At 39.6% G+C, this 19,834-nt stretch overlaps 1 protein-coding gene across 1 annotated transcript in view; it reads right to left on the bottom strand.

Annotated features, from left to right (window-relative positions):
• The window catches only part of LOC124118441 (deleted in malignant brain tumors 1 protein-like), a 196,527-nt gene extending 179,837 nt beyond the window's left edge, over positions 1-16,690 (bottom strand). Inside the window, exons 1-2 of the mRNA XM_048398648.1 lie at positions 16,594-16,690; positions 16,082-16,225 (exon numbers count right to left, since the gene is read on the bottom strand). Of these exons, the coding sequence (XP_048254605.1) occupies positions 16,082-16,225; positions 16,594-16,690 (241 nt within the window). The remainder of the gene's footprint in view (positions 1-16,081; positions 16,226-16,593) is intronic.
• Positions 16,691-19,834: the final 3,144 nt, after the last annotated feature.

Here is a 19,834-nt window from a genome sequence, read left to right as displayed (position 1 = left end):
GAGGTTTTGGATGATCCTGGCACAGTCAGGCTGGTAAAGCTCCTCATCAGCTCAGGGCCCTTGCCCCATTGACATGCAGCCCAGAGAGCGAATGGGACTTCTACCAGGAGGCGTTGCCTAGTCAAACCCTCCCACAACTTTTCTGAAAATGTGAAGACTCCCAAACACTGCAGCCTTCTGCATTACTCAGATTGTCAGAATGGCTGTATTCCTGGTAGCAAACCCGGGTACTCTCCTAATGTCAGTCAACAGACTGGGAGGTACCAAACCTAAGGCACCGAGAACAACTGGGAGTCGGACAATTTGGTACTTGGGATGCAAGCGTGACATTTCGAAAGTGAGGTCCGCCTATTTGCCATGTTTTTCCTCAGTCTTGTCAATCACATTAGTGTCAAAAGGGACAGAAACTTCAATCATAATAAAAAAGGACAAGATCAGGTTTGTTAGCCTGGCTGTAAATGGGCCTATTCCGAAGAATTTTGTATTTATCATTTTCCATGACGCCCTCTACATATTCCGGGTCGTTCCATGGGTGGACCTCTGTGTCAAAACCACAAGCATGGCGAAGACGGTAATAAAATGATCGAGCTACACCATCATGTCGTTTAAGATTAATGTGTTTGTGCTAGGCATCCTCTGACAATGAGTTGGACAGTCTTATTAAATTCATTACATAATCTACATTTCATAATATTATTTACATTTTGATGTAAAATCACACATTAACGGTTTCGAGTGGAAGTGACTGGTCCTGAGCATCAAACATAAAGCCTTCTGTTTCACTTTTCAGGCCAGACGACCCATGCAAGTGCAGGACTCTGCAGAATTGCCGATCTTCTCAACTCACTGCACATAAACTCGATGCAGTGGTCGTTCAGATAGCCTCTCCTTTAAAACGGAGTCTGGGCCGACTTAATATGGCACTTCGCTTGGTTGACATATATTTCTGTACCGTCCAGCAGTACAGAAACATCAACAAAATCAACACCGACATTGAGATTATGTCCCACATCCTTGGCTCGTTTTAGAAAACTGAAATCATGAGTCTTGACATGCTTCACAAGGGGGTCATCAGACAAATAAATGTGTGCAAAAGTGCACAAAACAATTCTATCATGTAAAGCCCCAACATTAATCAAACCACGTCCTCCCATAAAGATTGAGCGATTATTATTATTATTATTATTATTATTCCACCGTTTTTTGTGTGGTGAATATCTCCAAAATGGACAGCAACATAGCCACCAATGTGAAGCAGTGCCCATAAAAATCCCAAGGCCATAGGCCCAAAGGCTAAGGGCACATAACTTAAAACAACATTTAGAATTTCAATTTTAGGTTCAGTGACTTCAATCAGATGCCCATCAATTTTGCTCCGACATCCAATGGCGCTAAAGTGCACCGTTTGCCAGCCATATTGGATTGAAAGTTTTCATCAAGCATTTTAGCACTTTTCTCCCTACTTGGCTGCCAAAATACACTCTTCTCACAACTTTTAAGCAAAGGCTTTAAAACTTCTATGCATCATACCACAGGGTTGTAGAGCCACTTTTTGGCGATTTGTCTTCAATGGCCGACACATTGAATGGTACTTCCGGTCGAAATTTGTCCTTAACGTTTTTGCGTGACTTCGTTATGACGTTTTTACATAGAATCCGGTTCCTATGTTGTTATTGGCCACACTGTTCATTTTCTTTTCTTGAACACGTGTCAAAAGTCACGTGATTTGGAGGCCATAGTGTATGTATACCATGTAAGCGACGAACCAGCAAACCCAGATCACTAATCCGTTTTTTTCTGTAGTTCAATGAACAAAGGAGCTTCAGTCTGTTAAAGAGGGAACTCTTCGTTCTCCAGGACTTCTTAGGGATAAACCGCCATTAAGCAGACTTCTAAACACCTGTAACTCGGCTACCAATGGTCTGATTTCGACCAAAGACTACGGAAAGACAAATGAATCATAATTCATGTGTAACAACATCTGTTAACCTATTGTTCCCTACCAGATCATCCGATAGCTGTCAGACTAGCCGATCTCTAGTATTAGGTATGTGGTATTGAAATGCATTTAGTCCAACATACACACACACTGCATTTGTGTTAATACGCTATGGACTACCGAGATCAGTTGTCAGGGTCAGTGAGATAAGGTGTACATACTGGTGGTGAACAACGCAATAAGAAACGGACTATAGAAATATGTTTACGGTTCTGCATTGAAAACATTGCAACTTGCTAATATTTATCAACATCGTATTATTTTTGTTCTTGGGTGCATGTGAAAACTAAAGCGGCTTGTCGGTTCTGTTTCATTTTCGGTCACACCTGTACATACTGAAAGAAGCGGCAGTAAAGATACAAATAAGCCCTGTTCATTGCATTTCATTCCACGCAAAATTGATGATTTGTGTTCGGAAAGACCTTCTCGAATAGGCATATTAAAAACAAAAACGATGTTGTAAATTTGTCCATCTTAAACGCTATATCTAATTCTGAATGAAGTACGCTACTGATAGCATTCATTGATAAAACGATCAGGTTAACAAGCTTAATTACCTTAAAAGTTTATTTGTAGCTCCGTTGGGTGATACAGTCTTGAAAGATATTTAATGCACCTTTTTTGGTTAATATCTGTCAGTTTTTGCCAATGTAGTGCATAACCGCCCACACACTAATTCCTCCAACCAGCACTGAGAATAGGTAAAATAGAGGATTGGTAAGAAGCGTTCTCGGCTGCAGCTGCTGATTCTGGCTGTCGTACTGGCGGGTAATGCGGGCTCAAATTGCCAAGGGGGAAAATAGAGTTACCACATTTAAAAATGCCAAACTAGAGCACTACCGAAAATATTTTTTCTCAGTCAAAACTTAACAGTTTAATACCACATTGTTAAGAAAGACCACATTATAATCTTATATAGTAGTGCACATATCCTTCCTCGAACCGGGGCACGGTTAGCCCAGTCGTCTAAGGCGCTGTGCAGAGTTGGGTCCCTTAGGCATGCCAGAAACCTATGATTGTGGGTTAGAATCCTGGTTTACCCCGATTATGTTTCTAGGTTTGTCAGCGGTTTACGTCAAGGACTTTACAGAATGTACACATATCACCATCAACTACATCATGTTGGTTCATCATAAGTAAATTTTTCTTTGTGTAATTTTCTTTATAAATGAATACATATTGCAAATTTAACAGCGTTAGGTCCTTAGTATATCTTCTATAGTATGAAATAAAAATATTTCTAATTTACAGGATACTGAAATATACAATTTTTGTATTTTAATACTTTCATAATTCTGTCACTCTTGAATATTTTTTTACAAAATATTCTGAACCCCTTTTTGAATTAACGGATATCAGAAAAAAACATTGTTGACGCTTAACTGACTTAAATTGAGTACTCTATTTAAAGTGACACTTTTCAAAGCTTAAGTGACATTGGTTAACAGCTTTCGATAATCCAAAATTGTTCCGTTTATTTATCATCTGTTCTATAAATCTTAACAACCTAGAATATAATTTTTATTACAAATATTAATACCATGATGAAACATTATAATATATGTAGATTCAAAATGATGAACTATGAAGTGTTGTATACTATCATTATCAAACTCATGTTTTCTATAAAATATGCCCCCATGCAGTCAAAACATCTCTCCAATACGGATTGTCCATTTGACACAAACAATCAACAATATTACAACCAAGTGAGAATATGTATCTTATGGGAAGGGTGTTATTGCTACTTGTATTCCTTTTTTAAATACCATTTGAAGGTGGACAGTTTAAGAGTATTTATAAAGATTCTATGTCAATCATTCTAAGATCACCCTCATTCTATGCTCGAACCATATTTTTTCTTCTTTATAATGTTATTCTTTTGGTTATTATTTTTTATAAAATATTGGGTTGATATTGAGTTGTTATCCATAAATTGTGTCCATTTTGCGTAACAGACTAGGTATGGTGTCACCTGGTCTCCCTGTCTAAATCCCCTTTCTAGCATAAAGAAAGATTGAAGATACCTAGGTTGCATAACATATGCTTTTATCTTTTATTTATTGAATAATTTTTGGGTAAAATATCGAACAATAGTAATCATTGTGAATACTTCTAAGAATAGTATCTATATTACATCTTTGCCATAAATCCTGTATTTTGGCTTCAGTCACACTAACTAAAAATGTCAGATTTTCAACAGACGTCCTCTTTCCTGTCAATCACACACAATTAGTTGTTTCCAATATAGCACCATAGCAAACCAAGCTATGACGTACGTAATGGCGGGAATTTCACTTCTTTTCCCCACATCTAACCACTAGACGTTTAAGAGGTAGTATTCTTAGATTTATTAACAATTATAACAATTGTTTGATAACTCTTGCGAATCCTCTACCTCTATTACATCTTTGCAAGAATACACAAGAGGGACCCGGCGGGATGTGCCTCTAGTAACTCCCTGTGTAATTGACAGTAATCCTCTTCTGGAAACCATTATTCACTTATTCTAATGTGGGATAACAGCAAAGCAGACATTTTCCAAGAACGTCTGTTATCAGACACTTTCGCATGCCTCTTTAATAAAGCTATTGATTCTGTTTTTACCAACATTGATGAAAGTGTATCGTTATTTACAGAAGCTATTGTATATGCACGGAATATAATTAAAAGAGAAGTAACCCCCAACAGAGAAAGTAAACAGTGGTTGACTAGGAATGTGAGTTATTTAAGAAGGAAAGATGCACTTTGTTAAACCATTTCAGGAAATTAAAGGATTTACTTGCTAAGAACACTGATTATAAAAATAAGTATAAAGCTACTTGCAGAAAAAAAAGAAACAAAATTTAATGGATAGAAGCAGAACAAAACTAGAAGAGAGTATCAGCTCATCAAAACAGTTTTGGACGACCTTGAAAAGCATTAGCAAAACGAAGGAAACTAAAAGTAACATAGAAATCCATGAGTGGTTTAATTACTTCAAAAATATTTTTAGCGGTGATGATTCCACTAATAACTTGAGGTTGAACTCATTTGATAATGATGAAACCAATTTTGCAACGGAAATATAAGATTCCCCAATCTCAAAAGAAGAAATTAAATCTGCTATTCAAAATATGAAAAACTTGAAAAGCCCTTGAATTTATAGACTAATAGCAGTATTCTTTAAATACTCTTTTAATAACACCCTGTCGTATTTGGGAATATTATTTAATAGAATAATGGATACCTCTTACTTTCCAAAGTAATATTTAGGAAGAGCGAGCAGGTTTTCGACAAGGTTACTCTATCACTGATAATATGTTTACCCTCTAGGCTCTTATAGATGGGTATATTCAAGGTAAACGGGGAAAATTGTACGCTATATTTGTAAACTTTTCTAAAGCATTCCCCCGTGTGGAACCGGGGTAGAATATTTCCACAGCACCCCATTGCTGGTCGTAAAAGGCGACCACATTGGGCGACCACATTGGGCAACCCGTTTGCCGTGGGTTGCGCCCCTGTGTCGGTGGAGGAAGGGATTCTGGTGGTTGAGGGCACTGGAGCCAGGAATAGCGTTCCTTTTGCCCAACATACCACTTTGACCCTAACTTCACCTAGACGGGTGGTAGAATGGCCCGGTTCTATCAATCGGCTGGTCATGTCATGCCCTGGCATGGTTTCCACTATTTATTGTATTACTTGTATTATGGACTTTCTTATTCCTTACAAATGCATGGCTATAACATTGCCTAGAGTCAAATGCCTGAAGGCGGTGGCTCATGGGCCAAACTGGCATAATTGACCTCTGGGTTCTATTTGTCTTGAGATAATTGTCATGGGCCGAACCAGCCTGACTATTATTCTGTTTGACATACATAGCTACCTGTGTCCTTCTTGCTGGAGTATAGCATCACTGTAACCCTGGTGTTTGTAGTTGGCTTCCGCTACAGCATCGTTCTTGTTGACACTCCATGGTGGGTGGGAAGCAGGGATGTTGAATCACCTTTCTATATCATTCACCCATCAAAACACTGGTTCTCATTCAAAAAATAAGAGAAGACATTTAGACTCTTTTTCATCCTCAGATGATGAAAGTACATCACAATCAAATGTTGACTCCTGGCCCTGCTTCCTGGTGGTCGATGGAGTTGATGGAGTGCCACTTAAAATCAACCCTTTTGTTGTGTCAAAAGCTCTCGACGGCATTTGTGGAGACGTGAAGAATGTAACTCGTCTCCGGAACGGATCCCTCCTTGTCGAATGTTCAACACATATCTACATCCCGCAACTGGTACACATATCTACATCCCGCAACTGGTACTTACTCTTGTCTGGATTTATCAGTTGTTGATTCTAACTGACTAAATGAATTTGAATGGTCCGTACACGATGACCTCTGTGGAAGTGACCATTTTCTCACCATTTTAAAATCTTTAACTCCTTCTGATGTTCCTCCATCATCACGATGGAATTTTACTAAAGCAAAATTGCATTTATATGAAATCCTTTGTAAAAACGAACTCAAACCTGAAGTTTTTATTGAAGTTCCGGACCCTATCCAACTTTTCTCTGATGAACTAAATAGAAAAGCTGATGAATGTATTCCGAAGTCCTCCACAAATCCTCACATACGTAAACCATGGTTTAACACTGAATGTAAACAAGCTAGGAAAGCACGGAAAAAGGCTGAACAGTATTTCCGTCGCCATCCAATGGTACATAATCTAAATAAATTCAAAATTATAAATGCTAAAACACGACGCACTTTCAAACAAAACAAACGCCAATCTTGGCAAAATTATGTATCTAAGATAAATTCACGGACGCCTATGTCCAAGGTATGGAATATGATTCAGAAAATTAAAGGTAAGGGTACTAAATCAAGCATACATCATCTTAAAGATGGGTATCAATTGTTAACTGATACATCCGATATTGCAAATAAACTTGGTGAAACTCTTGCAAAGCATTCTTCCTCGGCTAACTATGTTCCTAAATTTCAAAAATACCAAAAGCAGCAGGAAAAGAAAACTATAAATTTTAATTCAGATAACAGGGAAGATTATAATGAAGTCTTTTCCATTTATGAGCTCCATACTGCCCTTGTACAAGCTCATGATACTGCTACAGAGTCTGATAATATCCATTATCCAATCTTGAAACATTTACCGCAATCCTGTTTAGAAACCCTTTTGAAAATATTTGATAAAATCTGGACGTCAGGAGAATTTCCTTCTTCATGGCGTGAGGCTATAATTGTTCCCATACCTAAACCTGGACGTGATCATACTGATCCTTCCAATTATCGACCCATTTCCTTGACTAGCTGCGTTTGCAAAACCATGGAACGCATGGTCAATAATAGAATAACCTGGTACTTGGAATCAAATGATTTAATAACAAACATTCAATGTGGTTTCCGTAAAAATCGCAGTACCATTGACCATTTGGTTCGATTGGAATCATTTGTTAAGAATGCCGTTATAAACAATCAGCATGCAGTGTCTATCTTTTTCGATCTAGAAAAAGCATATGACACTACATGGAAGCACGGCATTTTAAAAGATTTACATGACTTTGGGTTGTGAGGCCGTTTGCCTCAATTTATATCCAACTTTTTATCAAACAGACAATTTCAAGTCCGTGTGGGCTCAACCCTGTCTGATCATTATAATCAGGATCAGGGTGTCCCACAAGGCAGTATTTTATCTGTTACATTATTCAGCATAACAATAAATAGTCTTTCCAAAGTTTTTTAACGATTCAATTGATGGATCACTTTTTGTGGATGATTTTAACATATCATGTCGTGGTAAAAACATGCGTACTATAGAAAGACAATTACAACTGTGTCTAAATAAGATAAATAAATGGTCGTTGGAAAATGGTTTTAAATTTTCAAAATCCAAAACAAATTGTATACATTTTTGTAGAAAATATAAACCTCATAAGGACCCTGATTTAGTTTTAGATAGCACTCCAATTAAAGTTGTAAAAGAGGCTAAATTCCTGGGTATTATTTTTGATCGCCATTTAACCTTTTTACCACACATCAAATCTTTGAAAAATAAGTGCCTGAAGGCTCTTGACCTTCTGAAAGTCGTTTCAAATTCAAAGTGGGGAGGGGATCAGACAACCCTCCTCCAACTGTACAGGGCACTTATCCACTCTAAACTGGATTATGGCTCCATCATCTATGGTGGAGCCTGTAAAAGTAATTTAAAATTATTAGATAGTATTCATCATGAAGGCCTGAGGCTTTGCCTTGGAGCCTTCAGAACATCCCCTATCAATAGTCTGTATGTAGAGGCGGATGAGCCCTCACTAAAACAACGCCGAATAAAACTCTCATTGCAATACCTCACAAAGCTGTATTCAAATCCTACTAATCCTGAATATGATTGCGTTTTTAATCCTCTCTATGATGATATGTACCATGAAAAGTTATCCCTTGTTCCTCCACTTGGTCTACGAATCAAATCTGACATTTCTGCTGCCAAAATCAATCTTAAAAATATAGCTCCAACTCAGCTTTTGTCCTCTCCCCCATGGCAGTTGGTACAGCCAGAGGTTGACCTGTCATTAAGTAAACTTAAGAAATCAGAAACAAACCAACTAATCTATCAACAATAATTTAATGAATTGCGGAACACATATAACACATTCAAATGTATATTTACAGACGGATCCAAGGATGGTGACGCGGTTGCTAGCGCCACCGTCGTTGGATCTAGGATTATGTCTTCACGACTACCCGATAATAGTTCTATTTTTACAGACGAATCTCATGCAATTTAAAAGCTCTAAAATATATTGGTAAACAAACTAGGCATAAGCAATTTATATTATTTTCGGACTCCCTCTCGTGTCTTCAGGCAATTAAACATATATCATGCAAGCATCCACTTTTAATCAAAATTATTGAATTATATAATCAACTTGCTACTGGCCAATACGATATCGTTTTTTGTTGGTTACCCAGCCATGTTGGAATCATTGGTAACACAAAGGCCGATGCTGCTGCCAAGGCAGCACTCACCAAATCTGTGACACCACTTCTTATACCCTACACTGATTATAAACCTGCAATAAGATCTTACATCCGTGATCTGATGCAAAAAAAGTGGGACACCCAAGTAGGTATCAATAAATTACATGAAATTAAACCAAATATCGGTTACACCTACTTGGGCTGTCAGTCCAGATTTGAAGAGGTCATTATGCGACGATGTCGTATTTGCCACAGCAGATACACAAATGAAAATTTATTAAAAGGTGAGGATCCTCCGTTTTGTATCCCTTGTAATGAAAGAATCACGGTCAAGCATGTCCTGCTTGACTGCATTGATTTTTCCATCACAAGGGATAAATATTTCAGTGTCAAAACAGTTAAGGACCTTTTTAATGATGTTAATTCTCATTTAATATTAATTTTTTTTAAAAGAAATAGAACTTGTCCATAAATTTTGATTTGCTTAATGTATTATTTTATAAATTGGTAGTGCTAATTAATAACTTAGATTGTGAGTGGCTGTACCCTCGAGGGGTGTTGAAGTATCGTAAAATTATTGTCCCCCTAAGAGGGTTTGTAAGTCCCAAATCATTCGTAGTATTTTTATTGCATACCAGACTTTTAAATCGTAGTATATTTGTTAGTTTTATTCAATTGCTAAACTTGCATACAATCGCCAGCGACTGAAGGGATGGTGTAAATGCTGCCGGGGTCCATGCAGGAAGCAAAGGCACTGTAAGTCCCCATGGTCCCTAGTATGGTGATCTACCTTTAGTTACTGACGATCCCTAGCCCTTTTTTATATTGTGTTGTTCACTGATAATTATGGTTTTTATATATTCTAAACTAGTTTTAAATCGAATCTGTGATATCCTAGTTATTGTACTGTCTTTCGTTGACAGCTTTTTATTTAGTCTAAATCTATGTATTATTAATGTACTTCTCGTCACGATATGGCTGAAATACTGCCGATGTGACGTTAAATCTTAACTCACTCACTCTAAAGCATTCCATTCAGTCTGTGAGTGAGTGAGTGCGTTAAAAGTGAACGTCGCATCGGCATTATCTCAGCCATATAGCGACGAGGCCAAGTTAATATATTTACAATTTAGTCGTTGATGCAAAGTTTTGCTTAAAAAACAAGTTGTAAAACATATTTGAGCATATTATAGTTAGAAACAATTTATGAAACATATCTGAGCATAACCATATTATATATAAAACCAAAGCTAGGCCACCTCACTGGGGATCATGGGGACTTACAGTACCTCTGCTTCCTGCATGATGCCCCAGTAGGATTTACGTCATCACTTTAGCCACTGGTGGTTGTGCACAATGCTAGCCAATATCAAAATTACTCATCAATGAGTTGGCTTAAAAACACTGGTTGATGATAGTTACATTGATTATGATAGGATTACGTGTCACGCAGGGGGGCAATATTTTGACGGGACTTTAACCTCCTGGACAGAGCCTTCAATAATGTGTGTTAATAGTAGCATCACACCAAAGTTAAAAACAAGCATTTAATGATTCAGATACATATTTAAAATTTATTATACAGGCCAATTTCTTTCAAGTAATTTATGATGAGATGCCCGCTGACACGGGAATAAGCGATCTTGTAGATTTACACTTTGATCATGTGAATCCCTTGCGATTGCAAAGTCCACACAGTCAAGCAATATATGCTTGACGGTGAACCTTTCATCACAAGGGATACACTTAGGAGGTTAGTCCTCATCTGTATTAAGCAGATATTCGTGTGTAAACCGACTGTGGGAAATACGACAACGTCGTAAAACGACCTCGTCATGTCTTGACTGACAACCCAAGTAGGTATGACCGATTGTTGGTTTCAATTCGTGTAGTTTATTGCTTCCTACTTGGGTGTCCCACCTCGTTTGCGTGAGATCCAGAGTATAAGATTTGATGGTTGGTTTGAAATCACTGTACGGGATAAGAAGTGGAGATATCGATTTGTCAAGAGCTGCTTTAGCTGCAGCATCGGCTTTTGAGTTACCTGTTATGCCTACATGACTTGGTAACCAGCAAAAGACAATGTCATATTGGCCAGTGGAAAGATCATTAAAGAGTCCTAAAATGCCAAGGATAATAGGGTGCAATGGTGAGACACTTTTAAGTGCCTGAAGGCAAGATAACGAATCAGAGAATCACTTGCGACTTTGCCACCATCCTTGGACCCGTCTGGACCTGTGAGAATTATATTTGGAGCGTAATTGGTTATATGATTGTTGATATACCAAAGGATTGGTATCCGACTTTTTTAGATAGGTAAGAGTGAGGTCTACTTCTGGCTTCGCCATCTGCAAGGGAGGAGAAGACAGAAGACGGTAAGGTGATATAATATTTGGATCTGTTTTAGCTGCAGTGATGTGTGGTTGAATTCTGATTCCAAGTGGTGGAACCAGGTTTGATAGATTTTGAAACAGGTTTTCATACTGAGGGTGGAAAACACAATTGTATGCTGGATAAGATTTATTTGAGTGCAATTTAGTGATGTATTGCAGAGAAAGTTTAATGCGGCGCAGTTCGAGTGAAGGTTCGTCTGCCTCCACATACAAACTGTCCGCAGGGGAGGTCCTAAAAGCTCCAAGACAGAGTCTTAGACCTTGATGGTGTATAGAGTCCAATTTTTTTCTAAATTGCTTTTGCTGGGGCGCCACTATAGACAATGGAACCATAGTCTAGTTTGGAGCATATTAACGATCTGTACAAGTGAAAGAGGGTGGTCTGCTCCCCTTCCCACTGAGAATTTAAAACGACTTTTAACAAGTCTGGAGCCTTCCGGCACTTTGCCTTGAGATATTTAATATGTGGTAAGAATGTGAGATGACGATCTAATATGAGGCTTAGGAATTTGGCCTCCTCTACTACCTTGATAGGAGTACCATCTAAAAATTAATCTGGATCCTTGTGAGGTTTGTATTTACGACAAAAGTGAATGCAGTTTGTTTTAGATTTAGAAAATTTGAAGCCGTTTTCGTTCGCCCATTTTTGAATTTTGTTAAGACAGAGCTGTAGCTGTCTTTCTGTTGTATTCATATTCTTACCACGACAAGAAATGTTAAAATCGTCCACAAAAAGTGAACCATCAACGCTATTGTTTAATACTTTAGTGAGACTATTAATTTTGATGCTGAAAAGAGTGACTGATAGTATGCTTTCTTGAGGGACGCCCTGATCTAGATCAAAATGATCAGACAAGTTACAGCCCACTCGTTTTTTGTTTAAAAAATGAGATATGAACTTAGATAATCTACCCCTCAATCCAAATTCATGCAAATCTTTTAAAATACCATGTTTCCACTTTGTACCATATGCATTCTCAAAAATCGAAAAAGATTGATACAGTGTGTTGTTTGTTGACAATGGAATTTTTAATGAATGATTCTAAACGCACCAAATGGTCAATGGTACTTCTGTTTTTTCGGAAACCACACTGGATGTCACTCAGGAGGTTATTTGTCTCCAGGTACCAGACTAATCGATTGTTGACCATTCGCTCCATGGTTTTACAAAAACAGCTAGTTAATGATATTGGACGGTAGTTGGATGGATCTGTACGATTCCGTCCAGGCTTTGGAATAGGAATAATAATAGCATTATGCCACGAAGGAGGGAAATTTCCGGTTGTCCATATTTCATCAAATATATTAAGTAACGTTTCCAAACATGAATCGGGCAAGTGTTTCAGGAGCTGTTATGGATGTTGTCGGCTCCTGCTGCAGTGTCATGAGATTGTCCTCGGGCAGTATATAATTCATGGAGTGAAAATGTTTTGTTATAGTCCTCACCATTATTAGAGTTAAAATTTCCTTTTTTCTTCTCCTGCTGTTTTTGAAATCTCTGAAATTGAGGATTATAGTTTGATGATGAGGAATGGTTTGCCAAAGTGTCACCAAGGTTGTTGGCAATTTCGGATTTAGTAGTAAAAAGGGATGGTGAACTCCAGATTTGGATCCTTTTCCCTTAATCTTTAGAATCATGTTCCACACCTTGGACATGGGTGTGCGGGAATTAATTTTTGGATACATAGTTCCTCTAGGATTGACGTTTATTCTGCTTAAAGGTATGTCTCGGTTTGGTGCCTGTGATTTTAACGTTATTCAAGTTGTGGACAGTTGGATGTCGGCGGAAATATTTCTCAGCTTTCCTCCTATTTCTTCTAGCTTGTTTACAATCATTATCAAACCATTGTTTACGCATATGAGGGTTTGCAGAGGACTTAGGAATGCTTTCGTCTCCAATAGCATTTAATATATCGGAAAAAAGTTGTATAGGATCAGGAACATTCCTGAAACTGTCGGGTTTTAGTTTTTCAGAACAAAGTGTTTGGAATAAAGACCAATTGGCCTTTGTAAAGTTCCACCTTGTTGAAGGTGGTTCGTCCGATGGATTAATAGTTGTAAGTATCGTTGGAAAATGGTTGCTTCCACAAAGGTCATCATGGACCGACCATTCAAATTCATTTAAAATATTAAAATCCATATCAGTGTTCCCTAACTTCCTTTAGGTAGTATATATCACTACATAAAAATCATAAGATATTGGTTAAAATTACAAAAAATGCTAGAAAGTAGATTACCAAAAGAATTGTTATAATTTTATGCTTTCGTATGAAAAGAATGGAGATCAAAATCGGGCATACAATGTTAAATGTCTACAGTATAAATGTGGGTACGGTTGCATCTAGGACAACCAATGTTTCTTCGAAAAGCATGCCATGTTCATATCGAAAATCAGGCGGATGCTTTTTGACATGTACTTTCAAACATGGAGATCTACTGTAGATGTTTCTAGCAAATGCGAATATTATAGATATTTTAAAATGCCAATATGAGGAGAAAATTATTTAACTGATATAAATATAATAAAATGCAAAATATCATTAACACAACTCACATAGGTTAAAGGTTGAAGAGGGGGCACGGGTGGCTCAGTCGTCTAAGGCGCCGCGATTCGCTGTGCAGAGTTGCGTCCCTTTGGCACGCCAGAAACCTATGATTGTGGGTTCGAATCCCGGTTCGCCCCGATTATGTTTCTAGGTTTGTCAGCGCCATACCCGTGGTCGTGGGTTTCACCGAAGTGGTAAACGTCTGAGACCTGCATCACTTCGGGCTTTCCTCCCACATTAAGCTGACACGCCGCGATATAACTGGAATAATGTTAAAAGCGGCGTTAAACCTAACTCACTCATTCACTAAAGGTTGAAGATGGCAGGCACAAACAAATACCAAAATGTTTAATATTATGTGGACAATGTTCTTTAAATGTTGTCGAAGATGAATTTCACTTTTTACTTGTATGTTGTAAATATGATAATTCAGGAAATAATATAGTGAACACAAGTTCCATGTACATCCAAATAAATACAAGTTTATCTCTAAACTATCGCATGTGAGCAAAACGGCTATACAAAATCTATTTCTCTTTATATATCATGCCATGTTATTAGGAAATGAATCCTTGTTACATTTTTAACTGCTTCCACATTGTCATGTATTCTGTACTATGGGCCTGTGGCCTCACAGTTATATATGAATAAACTGAATTGATTGATCTTGGTAGTAATAATGATGTCATTTCTGGTCTATTTCTACACAATGACGTCCTTTCTTACTAAATTTGGATTTGTGACAATATTATCGGTGCTGACGTGACTCCCGGTGCTGACGTCACTTCCGGTTTGTCACTTCCCTTTTATTTCATAATGACGTCTCTTATGTTCTATCACAACCAAAAGACGTCATTTCCTGATTAGATGGACCTTGTACTGCTATGTCCGGTGCTGACGTCAACTGCCGGAAGTGACCGATCATGATCATGATCACTTCCGGTTCTGACGTCGCTTCCGGTTCTGACGTCGCTTCCAGTCACTTCCGGCAGTTGATACTCAAGGTGCTCCTAATCCACCCTACACCCAATAGACAGGACAATCAAGGGTCCTTTGATGATGCTGGTGTCGGATCCTCCCCCCCCCCCCCCCCCCCCCCCCCTAGAAGGGGAAAACTATTGATTGATGATAGTTTGTAGCCCCCTCCCCCCCCCCCCCCATGGGCTCTTGGTCTGGTTGCACGTCACGCAAGTAAAAACTGGTGAAGGTGTTTTGTGAGGCCCGCTGACAGCTAGACACTACTTGACCATGAAGCCATGAAGCAAGACGCGTGGCTAGGGCTCTTATCTCTAATCTCTAAGTGAACAGGATCCAAGTGGTTGGGTGGAGTTCTGTGCCTGCGTATAACTCGCTGCAACGGTAGCCTTAAGGCAGCCCGCTATTGAAGCCTTGGTGACGTCCTTGATGGAATAAGGCTTGCAGGATTTATATCAGTCTCCTTCGATTGCGTCTATGTGGGTCTGTATCTGAGAGATAGAACATGAGAGCTCTGATGGGAGATAAAAGTCTGTCTGGGTAATCTGGCCCCATGGTGGAAGATTGATTTTTGGTACTAAATCTGGGAGCGATTTAAGAGTGATTGAGGCACGGAGTTCTGAAACTCTTGCTCCTGTCACCATGCCCAGAAGGAAGGATGCTTTCCTGGATAAAGGCTTAAATTGCAGTCCATAGACATAACCAGGTCGAAAGCGTCTATAAAGTCGCAGTAAGGTGGCCTTAGCCATGGGCTCGTAAGGTTCCGTTAAAAGTGCTGATAATACAACAGATAGATTCCACTTGGGGAAGATACGAGGTGTGCGAACATCTTCTGGTAGAGAGAATCTCAGTAGTCTGTTTAGAATGGAATGGTTTCCAAATGAGAGTCCATCATGTTGAAGTACAGAGTGAAGATCCGATCTGTAATCTTCTATCGTCCCGTGTCGGGATGTAGATGTAGTAGAAAATCTGCTACCATATGGATGGATATAGTATAAGTTATGATCCCTTGTCGTCTTCTCCACTGGACGAGCTTATCCCATCTGTTGTCATATATTAGGGAGGATGAAGGTCTCCATTATCTTGCCACCGCTTCCGAGGTAAGCTCAGAGTACCCGGATGTCTGCATCTTTTGCGTGATAACTTCCAGGCAGTAAGATGTAGGCTGGGCAGATTGTTGTGGAAAATGACGGACGTGGGTTGTCGTAACAGAGCTTGACGGCGAGGTATCTGGAGAGGTTCTTCCTTAATAATGTGGGGAAATACGCCCTGCTGGGCCAGATTGGTGCTATCAGGAATATCATGCAATCGGTCACCTCCACCTTGTGGATGACCTTGTCTAGGAGAGACCATGGTTGGAATACGTATGCAAATAGATCCGACCAATCCATCGATAGCTCATGGATCTGGTGTGCCCTTTGGTTGGGAACTGGACTGACATAAACCGGAAGTTGATGGTTATGGCAGGTGGCAAATAGATCTAGATGCGGTGTGTCCCATAACGTGGCTATCCATCCTGTTGCCACTATTCTCCCCTGGCGGGAAAGGCTGTCAGTAAGGATGTTCAGCTTCCCGGGGATATGTCTCGCTTCCATCCGGCAACTGAAGGAGTCTGCCAAGGAAAACAATCCTGTAGTCTCCATCATCAGAGAACTGGATCTGGTTCCCACTCTATTCTGGATGTAAGACGTGAGAGACGTATCTTACATGCCAGGATGGCGTAATAGATGGCCTTCATTTCCTTGCAGTTGATATGGGTCCTCTCTCCAGTGCTCCGAGATCCCTGTAACATGAGATCTGCCATCTCCCAATACCGAATCTGACACATCTGTATACAAATGGTGCTCGGACGTCAGAGAAGTCAGAGGAATGCCGCTCATCATGTGCTCTCTGTGAGTCCACCAATGCAGGTCCTGTACTAAGTTGGGAGGTTTTTATTTGTTTGTTGTTTAGCGCCACACTCAGCAATATTCAATCTATATGACGGCGGTCTGTAAATAATCGCGTCTGGTGATTGACCTGAGCATCGATCCACGCAATTGGGATACAATGACATGCATCAACCAAGTCACGGAGCCTGACCACCCGGTCCCATAAGTTGCCTCTTACTACAAGCACCGTCGCCTTTTACGGCAAGAATGGGTTGAGAGGTAACATCCACCTTCCTCTGAAGGTCATATCGTGTAGAGACGTTAAGTTGCCTTGGGGGGCACTGGTGGCCGAGTTGTCTAAGGCGCAGCGATTCGCTGTGCAGACTTGCGTTCCTTAGGCATCCCAGAAACCTTTGATGGTGGACTCGAATCCCGGCTCGCCCCGATTATGTTTCTAGGTTTGTCAGCAACATACCCGTGCTCGTGGGTTTCACCGAAGTGGTAAATGTCTGAGACCTTTCCTCCCACATTAAGCTGACATGGCGCGATATGACTGGAATACTGTTAAAAGTGGCTCACTCACTCACTCACACTCACTTAAATTGCCTTCCACCAGCTTAGAGACCTGCTGGGTTGACTTGATACGGACTGAATCATCGTAATAGTCTTGACAAATCGATCTTCTGGTGGACATAGATATCCCTTGTGCAGTTGGAAACGCGCTCCGATGTATATGATGTATTGAACCGGCGTGGTCTCAGACTTGGAGTGATTGACTAGGAATCCTAGGTAGGTCATAAGCTGGACCAGAAATTGCATGTTCTGGTGTAACTGAGTTTCCTCTTGGTCTGCAGCCAGGAAATTGTCCAGGTACACATGGATTCGTACTAGCTTGAGGTGGGCAAACCTGATGACTGGCACTGTAATCCTGGTAAATACCCAAGGGGCTATTGATATCGCGATGGTTAGTCCTGGAACTCGTTATGTCGACCATTGACTGCGAAGCGCAGGTATTTCCTGGAAGATGGGTGTATCGGGACGTGAAGACAGGCAAAGTCGACCGGAACCTCCGTATGGATTCAATCTGGAACTTTGGCAGAGGTACCAGGTTTTTCTTGTTGAGGATCTTTAGGTCGATTATCGATCTCACGTTGGTCGAATTCTTTTTCGGAACTAGGAATACCAGAGAATAAAATACTTTGGTCTTGTTGGTCTCCACTTGTTAGTAGCTTCCTGACGGCCAGATCTGCTGTTGCTAGATTGGCTCCAACTTGATGAATTCTGCGTCTGGCGGCTTGAGATTTCACGATAGGATGTTTCTTGAAATGCAGTTTATATCTGTGAGCCACGACGTCTAGAATCCAGCGGTAATCTGCTTCCGATTTTCAGCATATGACAGAAGATGCACTCCCACTGGCCCCGTAGTCGGCATTACGTTGAAAGACAGTAGGCGTAATTCCCAGTCCACAGACATAACCAAGTCGAAAGCGTCTATAAAGTCGAGTGGGTGTCAATGAAGTCCGAATCTGTGTTCACATCTGACACTGGATCTGCCCCGGTGTTGGGATCCTCGTTTTTTTGTAGTCGGAATGACGAAAAGATTCCTGAGAAGACTGACGCTTGTCGTACATTCGACTCGACTACTTCCTGGAGGGGGACAAACATCTTCTTAGGAGGCTGTTTTTTATGACGAGTCCTTCTGATCCCAGGAACGCCGGATATCTCCGGATATGCCTTCATATGATGACTGTTACGTCGGAATGATATGACTGATTCCAGCGACAAAGCAGTTGATATAAGACGCAATTTTCATTGCTTATAGTGAAAAAGTATGGTGGCGGCTAGTTAAAAACTATTTAAGGGGCATCAGTAATACAAAATTTCCTCCCATCAATTACCACGAAACACCTTATGATGATACAAGAGATATTGCAAATGTGATGAACAAATATTTTTCTGACCAGGCATCTGTTAAATATCCTGATAAAATTCTCCCTTTTATTCAGCTTAAAACAGAAGGTATCGGCAATATGTTTTTGAAATTAAGTGCTTCAGCGATATCATATCCACTGGCTAAATTGTTTAATGTATCCCTTGGCAAGTTTACTTTTCTGGTAAGTTGGGAAGAAGCATCTGTAGGACCTATTTATAAGAAAGGTAATATTAATGAATGTAGTAATTATAGACCTATAGCTCTCACGTGTTGTGTGGCTAACATATTCGAAAAATGCGTTTTCAAATATGTTTTTAATTACTTAAGAGATAATAATTTGCTTACAAATCTTCAATCAGGTTTCAGGCCAGGAGATTGTACCGCTAACCAGCTGACTTACCTATATGATTTTATTGCCAGAGAATTGGATAAAGGCAAAGAAATCAGAGCAGTCTTTTGCGACATTAGTAAGGCCTTTGATAAAGTTTGGCATAAAGGCATTATCAATTAAGTCAAATCCTATGGTATTGAAGGAAATTATTGAGATGGTTTGAAAGCTACCTAAAACATAGATGTCAACGGGTCGTTATCAATGGTTATAGTTCAGACTTACGACCAGTTACGGCCGATGTTCCACAAGGGTCAGTTTTAGGACCGCTACTGTTTCTAATTTTCATAAACGACATTATAGACAATATTGATAGTAATATGATGATTGTTTGCCGATGACACATCCCTATATGTCGTGGAAAATGATCCGAATACAGTAGCACACTGCCTGAATAACGATCTAAGTAGAATTTCCTCCTGGGCAGAAAACTGGCAGGTCAATTTCAACCCTAATAAAAAAGTATCTGTCCAATTGTCCCGGAAGATTATTCCTAATGTAAAACCAGTTTTGAAAATGAGCAACACTACTCTTCAGGAAGTTCATTCTCATAAACATCTAGGACTTACTCTCTAAGAAGATTGTATGAGGAACGATCACATTGATAGCCTAGTCAAGAGAGTCAGTCCAATGATTCACTGTCTCAGGAGTTTCAAGTATCGTTTAAATAGAACAAAACACTGGAAACTATGTATAAATCTTTCATATTACCGATATATGATTATTGTTGCCACATATGGGACAGCTGCACAAAAG

This window comes from Haliotis rufescens, unplaced genomic scaffold (assembly GCF_023055435.1).
Source record: "Haliotis rufescens isolate VD_foot unplaced genomic scaffold, xgHalRufe1.0.p SCAF_18, whole genome shotgun sequence".
NCBI classification, from domain to species: Eukaryota; Metazoa; Mollusca; class Gastropoda; order Lepetellida; family Haliotidae; genus Haliotis; species Haliotis rufescens.
The sequence above is the reverse complement of the archived record's forward strand: the minus strand, read 5'-3'. Positions and strand labels throughout refer to the sequence as shown.